This window comes from Onthophagus taurus, chromosome 10 (genome assembly GCF_036711975.1).
Source record: "Onthophagus taurus isolate NC chromosome 10, IU_Otau_3.0, whole genome shotgun sequence".
Lineage (NCBI taxonomy): Eukaryota > Metazoa > Arthropoda > Insecta > Coleoptera > Scarabaeidae > Onthophagus > Onthophagus taurus.
The window spans coordinates 8,500,220-8,522,620 of NC_091975.1; the positions used below are offsets into that span (position 1 = coordinate 8,500,220).

The 22,401-nt window shown below is 26.0% G+C and overlaps 3 protein-coding genes and 1 long non-coding RNA gene across 6 annotated transcripts; 2 read left to right on the plus strand and 2 right to left on the minus strand.

Annotated features, from left to right (window-relative positions):
• Nucleotides 1–348: 348 nt before the first annotated feature.
• On the minus strand, nucleotides 349–16,147 carry LOC111419099 (uncharacterized). The gene is made up of 2 exons (XR_011641689.1): nucleotides 16,030–16,147; nucleotides 349–648 (listed from the first exon to the last, which is right to left on the minus strand). It is a non-coding gene; the product is annotated as an uncharacterized lncRNA (long non-coding RNA).
• On the minus strand, nucleotides 12,685–14,024 carry LOC111419102 (superkiller complex protein 8). Its single transcript, XM_023051858.2, has 6 exons — nucleotides 13,970–14,024; nucleotides 13,627–13,909; nucleotides 13,337–13,572; nucleotides 13,095–13,282; nucleotides 12,866–13,037; nucleotides 12,685–12,818 (listed from the first exon to the last, which is right to left on the minus strand). Exons 1-6 carry the CDS (start codon nucleotides 13,970–13,972, stop codon nucleotides 12,729–12,731), a joined length of 972 nt encoding a protein of 323 aa, XP_022907626.1. The 5' UTR covers nucleotides 13,973–14,024; the 3' UTR covers nucleotides 12,685–12,728.
• LOC111419097 (protein YIPF7-like) lies at nucleotides 14,506–15,578 on the plus strand. The gene is made up of 2 exons (XM_023051854.2): nucleotides 14,506–14,684; nucleotides 14,740–15,578. Exons 1-2 carry the CDS (start codon nucleotides 14,579–14,581, stop codon nucleotides 15,402–15,404), a joined length of 771 nt encoding a protein of 256 aa, XP_022907622.2. The 5' UTR covers nucleotides 14,506–14,578; the 3' UTR covers nucleotides 15,405–15,578.
• LOC111419096 (secreted protein, acidic, cysteine-rich) lies at nucleotides 15,741–21,985 on the plus strand. 3 transcript variants are annotated; one of them, XM_023051851.2, is made up of 4 exons: nucleotides 15,741–15,967; nucleotides 20,789–20,867; nucleotides 20,924–21,697; nucleotides 21,755–21,985. In XM_023051851.2, exons 2-4 carry the CDS (start codon nucleotides 20,796–20,798, stop codon nucleotides 21,800–21,802), a joined length of 894 nt encoding a protein of 297 aa, XP_022907619.1. In that variant the 5' UTR covers nucleotides 15,741–15,967; nucleotides 20,789–20,795; the 3' UTR covers nucleotides 21,803–21,985. The 3 variants fall into 3 exon arrangements, with proteins under 3 accessions (XP_022907619.1, XP_022907618.1, XP_022907620.1); XM_023051850.2 differs by lacking the exon at nucleotides 15,741–15,967 and adding an exon at nucleotides 19,909–20,020; XM_023051852.2 differs by lacking the exon at nucleotides 15,741–15,967 and adding an exon at nucleotides 20,160–20,483.
• Nucleotides 21,986–22,401: the final 416 nt, after the last annotated feature.

Sequence of the window (22,401 nt, forward strand, 5' to 3'; positions counted from 1 at the left end):
AAAGTACATTATATCGCTTAATTACGATAGCGTTTTTTAATTACATACACAACACTATATAAATATATCAACATAAAACTTTTGTGTTAATTATGTTGATTTATTTATATTTGGGTTAACAATCAAACAATCAGTTGATGCTTCTAATAATAAGAACAAATGTTGGAGGAAACCACGAACACTTTTGAAATCTCTTCGTTTTGAGTTGATGATAAAATCTATACAAGTTTTTTTCTCGCTTGGTTAGTTTTAAGCTATTCTCAAACGAAATATTTTTTTTTCTTATCATTATTAAACAGTAACTTTTAACTTGTCAAAGTTTTTTCTCCAAACTATCAACTGTAATTGTAGTTTTCTTCGAAATATTATTAAAAACATTAATAATTAATTACGTGATACATACAGTTTTGTAGAACAATGCCTGAAAGCTTAACTATAGCACTAAAAAAAGCTAAGTTACCACCACATAGTTGCTTAAAAAAGTTAACCTCTAATGAAGGTAATATTTTGCGAATTTATCAAAAAATTGGTTCAAAAATCAAGTTTTGGTGTCCCAGTTGAAACGAAGAAGTTAATACTTGTTTAAATGTAACCATAAATCCATTAATGGTTGAGTGTGAAGTTTTCGCTGACTCCTACAAATAGTTTCTAAAAGATTAGATAGATAGTTATTGATTATAAGAAAAACGGTTTTAAACTAAGAGAACTCAATATATACTCACAGTTATTAAATCTCATTTTTGGCTGATTAACTTTAACCTCAAACATCCTTAAAAATCTTTTTGACAATGACAGGTTTAAAATGACTTAACCTCGAACTTCATTTCAATTAAAACTTAAAAAGCATTTTGTAATTTTTCTCAAATTTTTTTTATGTAAAGTTTGTTAATATTATATAGGTATCGAAAGAAGACATGTCTAACTTCAATTTGGTGCATAAATCATTTCTTTATATTCATAATCAATGAAATTATAGTTTATTGAAAATTAGCCAGTTTTAAGCTGTCAAATGACTGTCATACCTTGTAATTTTTCTCGAAATTTTTTTATATAAAGGTTGTTAATATTATATAGGTTTCGAAAGAAGATATCTTAAGCTTCAATTTGGTACATAAATCATTTCTTTATATTCATAAATAATGAAATTATGATTTTTTGAAAATTAACCCATTTTATGCTATCAAAACAACATCATCACACTTTTTAATTTTTCTCAAAACTTTTTTATATAAAATTTTCTAATACTAAATAGAGTTCTAAAGAAGACATCTTCAGCTTCATTTTGGTACATAAATCATTTCTTTATATTCATAAATAATAATGTTATGATTATTTGAAAATTAACCACTTTTAAGCTGTCAAAATAACATCACACTTTTTAATTTTTCTTGAAACTTTTTTATATAAAGTTTGTTAAGAAAAACGGTTTTAAACTAAGAGAACTCAATATATACTCACAGTTATTAAATCTCATTTTTGGCTGATTAACTTTAATCTCAAACATCCTTAAAAATCTTTTTGACAATGACAGGTTTAAAATGACTTAACCTCGAACTTCATTTCAATTAAAACTTAAAAATCGTTTAAATTTTATTGAACTAATTATTAATACGATTATTGTTATTTTATTTAGTCAAAATAATTTTTATTTTAATTCATTGGAAATATTAAAATTAACATCTTCAAATTTTTAATTTACTACCAACCTAAATGGAGTGATAAAAAATTTTAAAAATACAAATTTTATTAAATTTGTTATTATTGATATTTAATTTGCGCAAATTTTATAAACGTTATTTCTTAAACGAAAAAAATGGTTTAAATATGTTTTCGTAAATAAATAAAGTTGGATTTATTTTTGATTAATGAATAATTTTAAATCTGACGTAAGCTGTCAAATTAAAAAGGAGGTTAAAAGTGACATAACCTCAATTTAATTTCAACTAAATTTTAAAAATAGAAATTTGTTATTATTAATATTTAATTTGCGCAAATTTTATGAACGCTACTTGTTAAAGCAAAAAATTGTTTAAATATGTTTTCGTAAATAAATAAAGTTGGGTTTATTTTTGATTAATTTTATTTGAATTAAAATCTAAAAATCGTGGAGCTCCTCACCAACGGTGTGCAAAAATTGAAAGATATAGTGTGCCAATTAACAAAGTGAAAAGGAATTATGTTTTTATAAATTTTGGACTTTATTTTCTATTCAAAAAACAAAAAAACGTTATTATTATGAAACCCACAACAAATTTATCATGGACCACCCCTAAAACCACCACCAACACCGCCTGCGAAAAGATAAATTCCCGTGAGATTCCTCATTCAAAGATACCAAAGCGATTCATCCATATTAAACCCGCTTCCACATTGTTATCTAATCTAAAAAGAACGTCTCCGTCGTAAAAACGTCCTTCTCATCGCGTAGATTTACGACATTTACGAACCGGCCGCTCGTAAATATCAAACCCTCTTCAACGTTTAATTGCAACAACCAAACCAACCCTCTCAAAAAAGAACGAAAAGCGTCGCTACGCCATTTTTGCTTTCATCCCCTTCCGCTCACTTCAGCGCAATTCGCCGAGGCGAGGGTTCTTTTTTCCCCCTTTTGCGATCCGATCTTTTACGACCCGGTCGTTTCATACCCGCCCTTATTTTTACGATATGGTGCTACGGTTTTAACCAATAAGAAGCGACGTAGACGGTGGGGGGTTTTATTTAGGGGTTCCTTTTATGGCCGTGCTTTGCTATATGACGTAATTTATTAATTTTCGTTGGATTAAGTGACAGATGGACGAAAGGAATTATCAATAAAAATAAAATTATCTTTTTTTTTTAACTCTATTACATACCATCAATTACTTTCATCATACTTTACTTGCATCCGAATCTAATCTGCGAAGATTGTTATAGTTAGCTGTATAATTTCTGGCATTCAACGATCGATAGTTTTCAACAGGAGTTTCGTTTTTACACAGTCTGTACTGATTATAAAGTGATGAAATTGTGTTATGCCAACCAGTGACTTATAGAATGGTTTAAGATAGCTGTCCCATTCATACCAAACAACTTTCTCGAACAATACAGCTTTATTGTAACCTGATGACGATTGTACCACGCATTTCAGTAAATCTTCATACGTGTCGATGTTACTAATAACGTACTTAGGCTTAAAAATGCCAAAGTAAGGAACTTCGTGTAACCAATAAGCAGGAAATTGAATATTATATTGAGCCATTGCAAATACGATAGTTCGGTCGTGGTATCATTGTATGGCATGTATTATTACAACAACCTTCATCGACGATAGACAACTCCAACCTAACGCAACTTTGTTCCATACTATCTTCTACCTGAGAGAAATGTAATGCATCATCATCGCCATTCGAATTAAGATCATTGGCCGTTGTCTTCATCGTTTTCACGAAAATATTCTCTATAAACGACACTGAACTCCTCATCAACACTCATTTTTCATTGATTTTTGTGATGCTAAAGACCAACAGCAACGATTACATAAATGTCATTACCACTTCTTCAATGTTACTCGTTTAGACATCCGAAACTAGCAACTTAGGCGATTAATTACGATAATATTGTGAGCTGAAACAATATTTTGACGTCCTTCAACACCGGCCGACGCAGAGGAAAGAGAACAACTACGAGAAACTGACGAAACGAGTTCTTTATCTTTAACAGTTGTTTTCTCGAAAACTTATTTTCTATAAACATAAATATTCTTATGTCTGTAAACATAACCATCAGCTCTAGCGCCTCGCCCGCAAGCGACCTCGGCGATGTTGGATCGGTCAAGTCATGTCTTGAAAAGTCGAAACGTACAATATTTGAATGAGAAACTGTTTATGCTCACTTCGCCGAGGTCACTTGCGGGCGAGGCGCTAGATATATCATTTTATTAACATAAAACTGATATAAACTGTATTGTATCGTAATAGGTATCGAAAGACATGTTTAGCTTCAATTTGGTACATAAATCATTTCTTTATATTCATAAATAATGAAGTTATGATTTTTTGAAAATTAACCCGTTTTAAGTTGTCAAATGACTGTCATACTTTGTAATTTTTCTCGAAATTTTTTTGTATAAAGGTTGTTAATATTATATAGGTATCGAAAGAAGATATCTTAAGCTTCAATTTGGTACATAAATCATTTCTTTATATTCATAAATAATGAAGTTATGATTTTTTGAAAATTAACCACTTTTAAGCTATCAAAGCAACATCATCACACTTTTTAATTTTGCTCAAAACTTTTTTATATAAAATTTTCTAATACTAAATAGACTTCTAAAGAAGACACCCTCAGCTTCATTTTGGTACATAAATCATTTCTTTATATTCATAAACAATGAAGTTATGATTTTTTGAAAATTAACCCGTTTTAAGCTGTCAAAACAACATCCTCCACTTTTTAATTTTTCTCAAAACTTCTTTCTATAAAATTTTCTAATACTAAATAGACTTCTAAAGAAGATATCTTCAGCTTCATTTTGGTACATAAATCATTTCTTTATATTCATAAACAATGAAGTTATGATTTTTTGAAAATTAACCTCTTTTAAGCTGTCAGAACAACATCATCACACTTTTTAATTTTTCTCAAAACTTTTTTATATAAAATTTTCTAATACTAAATAGTCTTCTAAAGATGACATCTTCAGCTTCATTTTGGTACATAAATCATTTCTTTATATTCATAAATATTGAAGTTATGATTTTTTGAAAATTAACCCGTTTTAAGCTGTCAAAACAACATCATCACACTTTGTAATTTTTCTCAAAATTTTTTTATATAAACTTTGTTAATATTATATAGGTCTCGAAAGAAGACATGTTTAGCTTCAATTTGGTACATAAATCATTTCTTTATATTCATAAACAATGAAGTTATGATTTTTTGAAAATTAACCTCTTTTAAGCTGTCAGAACAACATCATCACACTTTTTAATTTTTCTCAAAACTTTTTTATATAAAATTTTCTAATACTAAATAGTCTTCTAAAGATGACATCTTCAGCTTCAATTTGGTATATAAATCATTTCTTTATATTCATAAATAATGAAGTTATGATTTTTTGAAAATTAACCAGTTTTAAGCTGTCAAAACAACATTCTCACACTTTTTAATTTTGCTCAAAACTTTTTTATATAAAATTTTCTAATACTAAATAGACTTCTAAAGAAGACACCCTCAGCTTCATTTTCGTACATAAATCATATCTTTATATTCATAAATAATGATGTTATGATTTTTTGAAAATTAACCACTATTAAGCTGTCAAAGCAACATCATCACACTTTTTAATTTTTCTCAAAACTTTTTTATATAAGATTTTCTAATACTAAAGAGACTTCTAAAGAAGATATCTTCAGCTTCATTTTGGTACATAAATCATTTCTTTATATTCATAAATAATGAAGTTATGATTTTTTGAAAATTAACCCATTTTAAGCTGTCAAAACAACATCATCACACTTTGTAATTTTTCTCGAAATTTTTTTATATAAAGTTTGTTGATATTATACAGGCATCGAAAGGAGACATCTCAAGCTTCAATTTGGTATATAAATCTTTTCTTTATATTCATAAATAATGATGTTATGATTATTTGAAAATTAACCACTTTTAAGCTATCAAAGCAACATCATCACACTTTTTAATTTTGCTCAAAACTTTTTTATATAAAATTTTCTAATACTAAATAGACTTCTAAAGAAGACACCCTCAGCTTCATTTTCGTACATAAATCATATCTTTATATTCATAAATAATGATGTTATGATTTTTTGAAAATTAACCACTATTAAGCTGTCAAAGCAACATCATCACACTTTTTAATTTTTCTCAAAACTTTTTTATATAAAATTTTCTAATACCAAATAGACTTCTAAAGAAGATATCTTAAGCTTCAATTTGGTACATAAATCATTTCTTTATATTCATAAACAATGAAGTTATGATTTTTTGAAAATTAACCCGTTTTAAGCTGTCAAAACAACATCCTCCACTTTTTAATTTTTCTCAAAACTTTTTTATATAAAATTTTCTAATACTAAATAGACTTCTAAAGAAGACACCCTCAGCTTCATTTTCGTACATAAATCATATCTTTATATTCATAAATAATGATGTTATGATTTTTTGAAAATTAACCACTATTAAGCTGTCAAAGCAACATCATCACACTTTTTAATTTTTCTCAAAACTTTTTTATATAAAATTTTCTAATACCAAATAGACTTCTAAAGAAGATATCTTAAGCTTCAATTTGGTACATAAATCATTTCTTTATATTCATAAACAATGAAGTTATGATTTTTTGAAAATTAACCCGTTTTAAGCTGTCAAAACAACATCCTCCACTTTTTAATTTTGCTCAAAACTTTTTTATATAAAATTTTCTAATACTAAATAGACTTCTAAAGAAGACACCCTCAGCTTCATTTTCGTACATAAATCATATCTTTATATTCATAAATAATGATGTTATGATTTTTTGAAAATTAACCACTATTAAGCTGTCAAAGCAACATCATCACACTTTTTAATTTTTCTCAAAACTTTTTTATATAAAATTTTCTAATACCAAATAGACTTCTAAAGAAGATATCTTAAGCTTCAATTTGGTACATAAATCATTTCTTTATATTCATAAACAATGAAGTTATGATTTTTTGAAAATTAACCCGTTTTAAGCTGTCAAAACAACATCCTCCACTTTTTAATTTTTCTCAAAACTTTTTTATATAAAATTTTCTAATACTAAATAGACTTCTAAAGAAGACATCTCAAGCTTCAATTTGGTACATAAATCATTTCTTTATATTCATAAATAATGATGTTATGATTTTTTGAAAATTAACCACTTTTAAGCTATCAAAGCAACATCATCACACTTTTTAATTTTGCTCAAAACTTTTTTATATAAAATTTTCTAATACTAAATAGACTTCTAAAGAAGACACCCTCAGCTTCATTTTCGTACATAAATCATTTCTTTATATTCATAAATAAGGAAGTTATGATTTTTTGAAAATTAACCCGTTTTAAGCTGTCAAAACAACATCCTCCACTTTTTAATTTTTCTCAAAACTTCTTTCTATAAAATTTTCTAATACTAAATAGACTTCTAAAGAAGATATCTTCAGCTTCATTTTGGTACATAAATCATTTCTTTATATTCATAAATATTGAAGTTATGATTTTTTGAAAATTAACCCGTTTTAAGCTGTCAAAACAACATCATCACACTTTGTAATTTTTCTCAAAATTTTTTTATATAAACTTTGTTAATATTATATAGGTCTCGAAAGAAGACATGTTTAGCTTCAATTTGGTACATAAATCATTTCTTTATATTCATAAACAATGAAGTTATGATTTTTTGAAAATTAACCTCTTTTAAGCTGTCAGAACAACATCATCACACTTTTTAATTTTTCTCAAAACTTTTTTATATAAAATTTTCTAATACTAAATAGTCTTCTAAAGATAACATCTTCAGCTTCAATTTGGTATATAAATCATTTCTTTATATTCATAAATAATGAAGTTATGATTTTTTGAAAATTAACCAGTTTTAAGCTGTCAAAACAACATTCTCACACTTTTTAATTTTTCTCAAAACTTTTTTATATAAAATTTTCTAATACTAAATAGACTTCTAAAGAAGACATCTTCAGCTTCATTTTGGTACATAAATCATTTCTTTATATTCATAAATAATGAAGTTATGATTTTTTGAAAATAAACCCGTTTTAAGCTGTCAAAACAACATCATCACACTTTTTAATTTTTCTCAAAATTTTTTTATATAAAGTTTGTTAATATTATATAGGCATCGAAAGGAGACATCTCAAGCTTCAATTTGGTATATAAATCATTTCTTTATATTCATAAATAATGATGTTATGATTTTTTGAAAATTAACCACTCTTAAGCTATCAAAACAACATCATCACACTTTTCCATTTTTCTCGAAATTTTTTTATATAAAGTTTGTTAATATTATATAGGCATCGAAAGGAGACATCTCAACCTTCATTTTCGTACATAAATCATATCTTTATATTCATAAATAATGATGTTATGATTTTTTGAAAATTAACCACTATTAAGCTGTCAAAGCAACATCATCACACTTTTTAATTTTTCTCAAAACTTTTTTATATAAAATTTTCTAATACTAAATAGACTTCTAAAGAAGACATCTCAAGCTTCAATTTGGTACATAAATCATTTCTTTATATTCATAAATAATGATGTTATGATTTTTTGAAAATTAACCACTTTTAAGCTATCAAAGCAACATCATCACACTTTTTAATTTTGCTCAAAACTTTTTTATATAAAATTTTCTAATACTAAATAGACTTCTAAAGAAGACACCCTCAGCTTCATTTTCGTACATAAATCATTTCTTTATATTCATAAATAAGGAAGTTATGATTTTTTGAAAATTAACCCGTTTTAAGCTGTCAAAACAACATCCTCCACTTTTTAATTTTTCTCAAAACTTCTTTCTATAAAATTTTCTAATACTAAATAGACTTCTAAAGAAGATATCTTCAGCTTCATTTTGGTACATAAATCATTTCTTTATATTCATAAATATTGAAGTTATGATTTTTTGAAAATTAACCCGTTTTAAGCTGTCAAAACAACATCATCACACTTTGTAATTTTTCTCAAAATTTTTTTATATAAACTTTGTTAATATTATATAGGTCTCGAAAGAAGACATGTTTAGCTTCAATTTGGTACATAAATCATTTCTTTATATTCATAAACAATGAAGTTATGATTTTTTGAAAATTAACCTCTTTTAAGCTGTCAGAACAACATCATCACACTTTTTAATTTTTCTCAAAACTTTTTTATATAAAATTTTCTAATACTAAATAGTCTTCTAAAGATAACATCTTCAGCTTCAATTTGGTATATAAATCATTTCTTTATATTCATAAATAATGAAGTTATGATTTTTTGAAAATTAACCCGTTTTAAGCTGTCAAAACAACATCATCACACTTTGTAATTTTTCTCAAAATTTTTTTATATAAACTTTGTTAATATTATATAGGTCTCGAAAGAAGACATGTTTAGCTTCAATTTGGTACATAAATCATTTCTTTATATTCATAAACAATGAAGTTATGATTTTTTGAAAATTAACCTCTTTTAAGCTGTCAGAACAACATCATCACACTTTTTAATTTTTCTCAAAACTTTTTTATATAAAATTTTCTAATACTAAATAGTCTTCTAAAGATAACATCTTCAGCTTCAATTTGGTATATAAATCATTTCTTTATATTCATAAATAATGATGTTATGATTTTTTGAAAATTAACCACTTTTAAGCTATCAAAACAACATCATCACACTTTTCCATTTTTCTCGAAATTTTTTTATATAAAGTTTGTTAATATTATATAGGCATCGAAAGGAGTCATCTCAAGCTTCAATTTGGTATATAAATCATTTCTTTATATTCATAAATAATGATGTTATGATTTTTTGAAAATTAACCACTTTTAAGCTGTCAAAACAACATCATCACACTTTTTAATTTTTCTCAAAACTTTTTTATATAAAATTTTCTAATACTAAATAGACTTCTAAAGAAGACATCCTCAGCTTCATTTTGGTGCATAAATCATTTCTTTTTATTCATAAATAATAAAATTATGATTTTTTGAAAATTAACCACTTTTAAGCTGTCAAAACAACATCATCACACTTTTTAATTTTTCTCAAAACTTTTTTATATAAAATTTTCTAATACTAAATAGACTTCTAAAGAAGACATCTCAAGCTTCAATTTGGTACATAAATCATTTCGTTATATTCATAAATAATGAAGTTATGATTTTTTGAAAATTAACCCGTTTTAAGCTGTCAAAACAACATCATCACACTTTTTAATTTTTCTTGAAACTTTTTTATATAAAGTTTGTTAATATTATATAGGTACCGAAAGAAGATATCTTAAGCTTCAATTTGGTACATAAATCATTTCTTTATATTCATAAATAATGATGTTATGATTTTTTGAAAATTAACCACTTTTGAGCTGTCAAAACAACATCATCACACTTTTCCATTTTTCTCGAAATTTTTTTATATAAAGTTTGTTGATATTATACAGGCATCGAAAGGAGACATCTCAAGCTTCAATTTGGTATATAAATCTTTTCTTTATATTCATAAATAATGATGTTATGATCATTTGAAAATTAACCACTTTTAAGCTGTCAAAACAACATCATCACACTTTTTAATTTTTCTTGAAACTTTTTTATATAAAGTTTGTTGATATTATATAGGCATCGAAAGGAGACATCTCAAGCTTCAATTTGGTACATAAATCATTTCTTTATATTCATAAATAATGATGTGATTTTTTGAAAATAGGAATAATTTATGAATAGTAGTCCGTCTTAAAAATCGATGATTTTTTTTTTAATCGGTAGGAAATTACTCAAAAGAGGCGTTAATGATAAAAAAAAAGTGCGCAAAAGTGCAGTACTTACCGAAAAATCACTTTAAAGTTGCGATTTGACGTTTCTTTTTGGAAGTTCAAAGCAATGTTGAATATGCATTTTCGTATTAAATCGTAACCTGAAATTGTTTAATTTATACCCACGCACAAAATAAAAAGTTATTTTCACTAAACTTATTGAGATTACAACATATTTTCGGATAAAAACCTTATTTCTTAGGTTATCAATGCATAATAATTCTATCTAACGACAATTACCTGTCGTTAGATAGAATTATTTCTACTAAATGTGTGTTAATAGACTTTATGTTAATAGATTGTGTATCAATCAAACGACTGAAATATCTTTATATTGTAAATATAAATGATAAATAAGTATAATAGCTTATTTAATAGTACCTTACTTAAGTTAAAATAGTTAATTAATTAAAAATTAATATTAAAAAAGACGCTATTTTACGTACAGAACGGTGTTCTTCATCTTTTATTGATCTTAACATCAACATATCGGCAAACGAGGACCGACGATTTCATAGAGAAAGAATCAAGCTTTCAAATGGTGCATTTAGTTTTCGGCTATCTCTAATAATAAGAAAGATATCGGCTAATAAAATAGATAGGAAATTACGGGTAAAAGTTTGTTGTTGGAAGGTTTGTTGCTATCGTCACACGGGTTTATTTTGTAACCATGTATACCATGTCTTTTTAATAACTATTTTAATTTAAGTAAACTACTATTAAATAAGCTACTATTTTCATTTATATTTACAACATAAAGATATTTCAGTAATTTGACAGATCAACAATCTATTAACACAAAGTCTATTAATACACATTTGGTAGAAACAATTCTATCTAACGACATTTAATTGTCGTTATGCATCGATAGCCTAAGAAACAAGGTTTTCATCCGAAAATATGTTGTAATCTCAACAAGTTTAGTGAAAATAACTTTTTATATTGTGCGTTGAGGATTTAATACGAAAATGCATTGTTAACTTCCAAAACGAAACGTCAAATCGCAACTTTAAAGTGATTTTTCGGTAAGTACTGCACTTTTTTTATCATTAACGCTCTTTTGAGTCATTTACTGACTGCTAATCTTAATATATGCCTTTTGTTGCTATCTGGGTTGTATTTAACACCCTAAACGATTAAAAAGGTATTAAAGATATTTAATTTGCGCAAACTTTATAAACGTTATTTCTTAAAGCAAAATATGGTTTAAATATGTTTTCGTAAATAAATAAAGTTGTCTTTATTTTTGATTAATGGGGTCATACACACTTATTAAATTTAGAGAAAATTTTTATGTCAAACGATATATGCAAGTATATGCATGAACACAAAGTAAAAGAAATATTTTGATCAATTTTATATTTTGCATAATTTGAAGTGAAAAATAGCAAATATTCAAACGAAATAATTTCGCGGCTTTTCTGTGACGTAGGAACCGCACTGCCTAAAACAAGTTAAATTGTCCGTTAGATAGCGCTTGCGGTGTGACAGTGTCAAAATAAAACCATGGATGTAATACAGTGTCTCTATTACATCCATGAACAAAACATAATAAACATAACCTACAAACACTCTATCTCTTTTCAATACAACCTAAATGACGTTCATCTCTTTCTCGCATTTGAGCGGGGAGCAGGGAACCCAAAAGTGAGAATCGTACGTCATCAACGCGGGAATTTTAAAAGCGCAAATGGGTATATAAATTTTCAATAATTTTTTTAACAATGACTTTGTTCGAAAATATAAAAAAAAAAAATAACGGTAACTATATTTTTATATAAACTTTCAGAAAATATAATAAAAAAAAAATCGTGTATGACCCCATTAATAATTTTAAATTTGACATTAGCTGTCAAATTAAAAAAAGAGGTTAAAGGTGACATAACCTCAATTTAATTTCAACTAAATTTTAAATTTTGTCAATATTGATGTTTAATTTGCGCAAATTTTACGAACGCTACTTCTTAAAGGAAAAAATGGTTTAAATATGTTTTCGTTAATAAATAAAGTTGGGTTTATTTTTGATTAATTAATTTTAAATCTGACGTAAGCTGTCAAATTTAAAAAAAGAGGTTAAAAGAGGAATAAAATCAAATTTTATTTAAATTAAAATGTAAAGAGTAAAAATAAAATTATCCTTTTTCTTTTTGCGAGATTATTTTTATTTCCTTTATTAAAATTATTAACTAGGACAAGAATAAACATTAATAGTTCTATCCTCAGAAACTGAAACAATTTTGTTGCTATCTGGGTTGTATTTAACGCCCCAAACCTAAAAAAGAATATTAAAATAATATCTTTTTGCTTAATTATTATTACTTGATCTCCGTGTTCTTTAAAAGTATGAATACATTGTTTTGTTGAAACCTCCCAAACTTTAACGGTTTTATCAGAGCTCCCTGATACAAAATGAGTACCATCAGGTGAAAAGGCAACACTAAGAACCCAAGAAGCATGTCCAGATAAAGTACCAACAACATTCGCTTGATGCCTACAAATTATTTTTTCATTAAAAAATGAATTAATTAAGTTAATTAAAAGTATTTACACATCATAAAGTTTTAAATGACCATCATCAGAGGCGGTTAATAAAAATTGCGAATCAGGTGAAAAACATAAAGAACGTATTGGCATAGCATGTCCTTCTAAAGTGTGCCATAATTTATTTGAAGCAACATCAAAAATGTTTATAATCCCATCAACAGCTCCACTAGCTACATATTTACCATCAGGACTCTTAAAATGAATTATATTTTAATCAAAAAACTTTTCATAATAATAATTCGTTACATAAGCTATACTCAAAGTAAATTTGCCTCGAGTATCCAAAGTTTGATCCGCTTTAGCAGTCTCAACACTATACATAGTAATTTTTCCACTATGTGACCCAGAAATAATATATTTATCATCAGGACTAAAAGCAACCGTCCACAAATCAACCGGTCCCACTTCAATAGATGAAGTTTTCTCTCCACTCTTTAAATCCCAAATTCTCATGCTTGAATCTAAAGAACTTGAGGCGCATACTAAAAAAATTTAATTAATAAAACCTTCTAAATTAAAGATTAAATTGGTTATACGTCTCCCATTGTTACTAACGGCTACAGAAACAACTCCTAACGAATGACCTTCCAATTGATGTTTTAGCTCCAATTTATTATCCTTTAATTCCCATACTTTTACTAAATCATCCAAACCCCCAGTTATCATATAATCAACGGGGGCGTCGTCTGAAGAAACCGAATCTCTCGAGTTATCACCATCCGGGTCTTTAGAATCTTTTTTATCTTTTTGTAAACGCCCCCAAGCGCAACTCCAAATACTTTCATCGTGTGCATTTTCTTTTTTATGTAATAACGAGTACTAAAACGTAATTAACAAGTTAAATTATAAAATATTACGTTTATTTAAACGAAAACTTACCATTTTAGATTTTAGATAGCGTTTAGGTTATGTTTATAGTAAACCGGATCTGGGGATTTTTATTTTTTTAAGGTTAATATAAATTCGTAATTAATTAATAATTAATTTATTAAATTTAACTTAACTATTTTAAATAACATTATTATTAAAGAAATAACTTACCGTTTTAGATTAGCGTTTAGGTTATGTTTATAATAAACCGAATCTGGGGAATTTTATTTTTTAAGGTTAATTTAATATCCGTAATTAATCAATAATTAATTTATTAAATTTAACTTAACTATTTTAAATAACATATTTTATTATTAAAGAAATAACTTACCATTTCATATTTTAAATTAGCGTTTAGGTTATGTTCATACTAAACCGGATCTGGGGATTTTTATTTTTTAAGGTTAATATAATATTCGTAATTAATCAATAATTAATTTATTTAACATATTTTATTATTAAATTTATTACTTTTTTATCATTAAACAAATCTTTATTAAATAAATTTGAAACTAACATAAAAAAAAAATCACTAAATTATTGTTTACCCGTTGTCAATGTCATCATAAACTGTCACTCATCTTTACATAAAATTTCACGTTTTTAAACTGTAAAACCATGTCCGGATATACAAACGATGCATTTTGGGCCCCAAACAACAGAGATATTACGAATTTTTACGATACAAACGATGAGTATGAAAATATGCAATCTCAACAATTAGGTGAGGTTATGTTGGTTTATAAAATGTGTTTCTAATATTTGTTTGAAATTTTAAGATTTTCAAACGTTTAATAATCAGGCTGGGAATACTTATTACGCGCCTCAAAACCAATTTGGAACTGATTTCCCCGATATGTTGGTTCCTGATTATTCTAAAATACCAACAGTCCAAAATGATGGTTTTGATGAGCCCCCTTTATTGGAAGAGTTGGAAATCTACCCAGATAGGATCATGGAAAAAACCATAGCAGTTTTAAACCCGTTTCGAAGTCATAGTTTAGCTGATGATTCAGATTTTTTAAAGGAAGGGGCTGATTTAGCTGGACCCTTAGTTTTTTGCTTAGCCCTTGCTGTTTGTTTATTTGTTTCAGGCAACAAAACGCCTGCCGGTTACATTTATGGCTTCTCTATAATCTCATGCCTTTTAATGTACTGCTTATTAAATCTAATGACTCCATCAAATGAAATTTTTTCTTTAGGCGTTGTTGCGAGTACACTAGGTTATTGTTTATTACCAATTGTTACTCTTAGCTTTATTGGAATATTTTATACATTGCATGGAAGTATTGGAATTTGTATGGCGATTTTTTGTATAATTTGGTCCAGTTTATCAGCTTCTAGGTTATTTGTGGGCATGTCTGGGGATTCTGAACAAAGACCGTTAATTATGTATCCTTCCGCTCTTGTGTACGCCGTTTTTTCATTACTTGTAGTTTTTTAAATTCCATTGCGGTATTTTTTTGTAATTAAAAGTCTGAAATAAATTATAATTTATTATGCAACCCAATACGCACGTTGTAAAAATTTCATGAATTAATTTTATAAAACAATACTTATTTAATAATAAATTAATGAATAATTAATTTTAATAATAAATTATTTTTCTTGGAACGGAGCGGCGTTATTTATTATTAAACAGTAACTTTTAACTTGTCAAAGTTTTCCCCCAAACTGTCAACTGTAATTGTAGTTTTTATTGGTTTTCTTCGAAATATTATTAAAAACATTAATGATTAATTACGTGATGCATAGAGTTTTATAGAACAATGCCTAAAAGCTTAACTATAGCATTGGAAAAAGCTAAATTACCACCACATAGTTGCTTAATAAAGTTAACCTCTAATGAAGGTAATATTTTGCGAATTTATCGGTTAAAAACCAAGTTTTGGTGTCTCACTTGAAACGAAGAAGTTAATACTTACTTGTTTAAATGTAACCATAAATCCATTAATAGTTGAGTGTGAAGTTTTTGGTGACTCCAACAAATAGATTCCAAAGAATTAGGTAGGTAGTTATTGATTATAACGAAAACGGTTTTAAACTAAGAGAACTCAATATATACTCACCGTTATTAAATCTAAAATATTAAAAACATCCTTAAAAATCTTTTTGACAATGACAGGTTTAAAATGACTTAACCTCAAACTTCATTTCAATTAAAACTTAAAAATCGTTTAAATTTTATTGAACTAATTATTAATATGATTATTGTTATTTTATTTCTTCAAAATAATTTTTATTTTAATCCATTGGGAACTATTAAAATTGAAATATTCAAATTTAATTTAATAATTTAGTACCAACCTAAATGGGCTGATAAAAAAAATTTAAAAATACAAATTTTATTTAAATTTGTTATTGTTCATAATTAATTTGCGCAAATTTTATTAACGTTACTTCTTAAAGCATAAAATTGTTTAAATATGTTGTCGAAAATAAATAAGGTTGGATTTATTTTTGATTAATTAATTTTAATTCTGACATGAGCTGTCAAATTAAAAAAGTGACATAACCTCAATTTAATTTCAACTAAATTTTATTGAAATTTGTTATTATTGATATTTAATTTACGCAAATTTTATGAACGTTATTTCTTAAAATAAAAAATCGTTTAAATATGTTGTCGTAAATAAATAAGGTTGGGTTTATTTTTGATTAATTAATTTTAATTCTGACATGAGCTGTCAAATTAAAAAAGTGACATAACCTCAAATTTCATTTCAACTAAATTTTAAAAATAAAAATTTTATTGAAATTTGTTATTATTGATATTTAATTAGCGCAAATTTTATGAACGCTACGTCTTAAAGCATAAAATTGTTTAAATATGTTGTCGTAAATAAATAAGGTTGGGTTTATTTTTGATTAATTAATAATTTTAATTCTGACATGAGCTGTCAAATTAAAAAAGACGTTAAAAATGACATAACCTCAATTTAATTTCAACTAAATTTTATGGAAATTTGTTATTATTAATATTTAATTTGCGCAAATTTTATGAACGCTACTTCTTAAAGCATAAAATTGTTTAAATATGTTTTCGTAAATAAATAAAGTTGGATTTATTTTTGAATAATTAATTTTAATTCTGACATGAGCTGTCAAATTAAAAATGTGACATAACCTCAAATTTCATTTCAACTTAAATTTAAAATAAAAATTTTATTGAAATTTGTTATTATTAATATTTAATTTGCGCAAATTTTATGAACGCTACTTCTTAAAGGATAAAATTGTTTAAATATGTTGTCGTAAATAAATAAAGTTGAGTTTATTTTTGATTAATTAATAATTTTAATTCTGACATGAGCTGTCAAATTTCGTTAAAAATGACATAACCTCAATTTCATTTCAACTAAATTTTATGGAAATTTGTTATTATTAATATTTAATTTGCGCAAATTTTATGAACGCTACTTCTTAAAGCATAAAATTGTTTAAATATGTTGTCGTAAATAAATAAAGTTGAGTTTATTTTTGATTAATTAATAATTTTAATTCTGACATGAGCTGTCAAATTTCGTTAAAAATGACATAACCTCAATTTCATTTCAACTAAATTTTATGGAAATTTGTTATTATTAATATTTAATTTGCGCAAATTTTATGAACGCTACTTTTTAAAGCATAAAATTGTTTAAATATGTTGTCGTAAATAAATAAAGTTGAGTTTATTTTTGATTAATTAATAATTTTAATTCTGACATGAGCTGTCAAATTAAAAACGTCACATAACCTCAATTTAATTTCAACTAAATTTTATGGAAATTTGTTATTATTAATATTTAATTTGCGCAAATTTTATGAACGCTACTTCTTAAAGCATAAAATTGTTTAAATATGTTGTCGTAAATAAATAAAGTTGAGTTTATTTTTGATTAATTAATAATTTTAATTCTGACATGAGCTGTCAAATTAAAAACGTCACATAACCTCAATTTAATTTCAACTAAATTTAAAAAATTAAATTTTATTGAAATTTGTTATTATTGATATTTAATTTGCGCAAATTTTATGAACGCTACTTCTTAAAGCATAAAATTGTTTAAATATATTGTCGTAAATAAATAAAGTTGGGTTTATTTTTGATTAATAATTTTAATTCTGACATGAGCTGTCAAATTTCGTTAAAAATGACATAACCTCAATTTCATTTCAAAAAAATTTTATTGAAATTTGTTATTATTGATATTTAATTTACGCAAATTTTATGAACGCTACGTCTTAAAGCATAAAATTGTTTAAATATGTTTTCGTAAATAAATAAGGTTGGGTTTATTTTTGATTAATTAATAATTTTAATTCTGACATGAACTGTCAAATTAAAAACGTCACATAACCTCAATTTAATTTCAACTAAATTTAAAAAATTAAATTTTATTGAAATTTGTTATTATTGATATTTAATTTGCGCAAATTTTATGAACGCTACGTCTTAAAGCATAAAATTGTTTAAATATGTTTTCGTAAATAAATAAGGTTGGGTTTATTTTTGATTAATTAATAATTTTAATTCTGACATGAACTGTCAAATTAAAAACGTCACATAACCTCAATTTAATTTCAACTAAATTTAAAAAATTAAATTTTATTGAAATTTGTTATTATTGATATTTAATTTGCGCAAATTTTATGAACGCTACTTCTTAAAGCATAAAATTGTTTAAATATATTGTCGTAAATAAATAAAGTTGGGTTTATTTTTGATTAATGAATAATTTTAATTCTGACATGAGCTGTCAAATTTCGTTAAAAATGACATAACCTCAATTTCATTTCAAAAAAATTTTATTGAAATTTGTTATTATTGATATTTAATTTACGCAAATTTTATGAACGCTACGTCTTAAAGCATAAAATTGTTTAAATATGTTTTCGTAAATAAATAAGGTTGGGTTTATTTTTGATTAATTAATAATTTTAATTCTGACATGAACTGTCAAATTAAAAAAGGATCATAACCTCAAATTTAATTTCAATTAAATTTTAAAAATAAAATTTTATTGAAATTTGTTATTATTAATATTTAATTTGCGCAAATTTTATGAACGCTACGTCTTAAAGGATAAAATTGTTTAAATATGTTGTCGTAAATAAATAAGGTTGGGTTTATTTTTGATTAATTAATAATTTTAATTCTGACATGAGCTGTCAAATTAAAAAAGTGACATAACCTTAAATTTCATTTCAACTTAAATTTAAAATAAAAATTTTATTGAAATTTGTTATTATTAATATTTAATTTGCGCAAATTTTATGAACGCTACTTCTTAAAGCATAAAATTGTTTAAATATGTTTTCGTAAATAAATAAGGTTGGGTTTATTTTTGATTAATTAATAATTTTAAATCTGACATGAGCTGTCAAATTAAAAACGTGACATAACCTCAAATTTCATTTCAACTTAAATTTAAAATAAAAATTTTATTGAAATTTGTTATTATTAATATTTAATTTGCGCAAATTTTATGAACGCTACTTTTTAAAACAAAAAATCGTTTAAATATGTTTTCGTAAATAAATAAAGTTAGGTTTATTTTTGATTAATTAATAATTTTAAATCTGACGTGAGCTGTCAAATTAAAAAGTGACATAACCTCAATTTAATTTCAACTAAATTTTATTGAAATTTATTATTGATATTTAATTTGCGCAAATTTTATGAACGCTACTTCTTAAAGCATAAAATTGTTTAAATATGTTTTCGTAAATAAATAAAGTTGGGTTTATTTTTGATTAATTAATAATTTTAAATCTGACATAAGCTGTCAAATTAAAAAAAATGAGGTTAAATAACCTCAAATTTTATTTGAATTAAAATCTAAACAATTAAATAAAGTTGTTAATAAGCAAAGATTATTTAAAAAAAACTTTTTTAACTTTATCGTTATATATTGAGATAATTTTTTTAAACGAATTAAATTCAAGAGGAAAAGATTCCCAATTCTCATCGAATTGAGTTCATTCGTTGAGTGTTTCTCGAGCGAAGAGGTTCGAAGCTCTAAAAAGAGTTCAGTTGCAGTTTATTTCTCGACTGGGGAAGTAGCTGTTAAACTGGTAAGGTTTATTTATTTACAAAAACCTATTTTTAAGTATAAATAGCTTCAAAAATCTTAAACAATTATTAATTTATTTTAATTTTTTTAAAATTTAATTATCAAAGAGTTCATGGAGAAACGAGTTCATAGTTTACATTGCGTAAGAAAAACGCATAAACAAACTCGGCCTAAAATCTTTTAAACCAAAATAAACGAGCGCGTTTGAAGTTTCAACATTGAACCCATTTCTGTGAAAGTTATCAATAATCACGCGACATCCGCAAAGATGACTCTATTTTTTTAATGAGATAATCATTGAGAGGAAGTATATTTTTTGTTTAAAATAGAAGTGATGAAATCGCTACAACAAATTTAATATTGTAATGGAATGAGAATAGAAGTGGACGTGATTTGTTCAATACGAGGTTTCTATTATTGTCGATTGTAATAAAATTTGCAATTCGAAACCGTTTTAAACCGAGGTGGGTTTAACGCAGAAACAACCAGATGGTCTTGGTTTCTGGAAAAGTAATTTAAACCGGGCGTTGACGTAATTCTCCAAGAAGGGATGGAAAAGAAAAAGTGGGGAATGATATAATTTAAGGCGAGATTAAAAATGACGATGACCTCGTTTTGCTTCAATATGCAAAAAGATCTTGTTACGGAAAATAGCTCAATCGATTATTTAATCTTAATTAAAAATGTTCTTAAAATAGATTCTGAATCATAACTCGCTTCCTTTTATAGCTTTGTTTAAAAACATTCAGAAAATACTTCTTTTTTTCAGCCTAAAGATGAAGTATCAACTCCTTTTTTGTATCATCCTTTGTGTTGCTTTAATCGGGGCCTCAAGCACAGAAAAACCTGTAAGATTAAACTTAATTAATCAAAATTGAAATAAATTTATTAATTAATGTTTTAGAGAAAGCACAAAAAAGTAAGGCGCATAATGAAACCAATCGCGATTGAAGAAACAAAATCAGAACCCGACGATATTTTCAAAATCATGGAGGAAGATGAAAAAATCGATGAGGATGAATCAAAAGAAACCGAAACGATCGATAACCGAGTTCCTCACGTAGACCCGTGTGCAAGCGTTTTATGTAGCGCTGGTCGGATTTGTGAAATTAACGAGGAAAACGAACCCGCTTGCGTTTGCATCGTTGAGTGTCCCGAAGAAACCGATCCAAGACGAAAAGTTTGCAGCAACTTCAACGAAACTTGGCCGTCGGATTGCGCCGTTTACCAACAAAGATGTTTCTGCGATTTAGGAGATTCACGATGTAAAGGAGAAAATTATAAACACACTCACGTCGAGTATTACGGATCTTGTAGGGAAATGCCCGATTGCACTAAAGAGGAGATGATTGATTTTCCGCGTCGTATGCGAGATTGGCTCTTTAACGTGATGAGAGATTTAGCCGATCGTAAAGAACTCCCCAATCATTTCATCAAAATGGAACTCGAAGCGGAAAATAATCAGACTAGAAGATGGACAAACGCGGCTATTTGGAAGTGGTGCGATTTAGATGGACATCCAGCTGATAGATCTGTATCGAGGCACGAATTATTCCCAATAAGAGCCCCGTTGATGTCTTTGGAACATTGCATTGCTCCGTTTTTAGATTCTTGCGATGTCGATGACGATCATCGCATCGCACTTGAAGAGTGGACGAAATGTTTAGGGATAGAGGAGGTAAAATCACTTTTTAACCATAAAAATTTTAAAGAATTAAAGATTTTTTTTTGTTAGGATGATTTCGACGTTAAATGCGAAGAGTTGGAAGTTCGTTATCGATAAGCAACGAGGAAGTTAACGGATGATTAAGATAAACTAGCAGAATATGATGGTGCTTAGTTTTTATGCTTTTAATTGCAAATTACTCTAAATATCTATAAATACATGTACACTGCCTTTTTTGTAACAATTAATGTACATTTTTTAACCATTACTTTAAATAAAGTTGCCATATTATAAAAATAAGTACTAAAACCCAATAAAATGACTTTATCAAAAAAAATAATTTATAATTTAGTACCAACCTAAATGGCGTGATAAAAAATACAAATTATTTAAATTTGTTATTATTGATATTTAATTTGCGCAAATTTTATAAACGTTATATCTTAAAGCAAAAAATAGTTTAAATATGTTTTTGTAACTAAATAAAGTTGTTTTAAATTTTAAATCTGACATGAGCTGTCAAATTAAAACTGAGGTTAAAACTGACAAAACCCCAAATTTCATTTCAATTAAAACTTAAAAATCGTTTAATGAACTAATTATTAATACGATTATTGTTATTTTATTTCCTCAAAATAATTTTTATTTTAATTCTAAATATTTTAATTAATTATAATTTACTACCAACCTAAATAGTGTGATAAAAAAATTCAAAA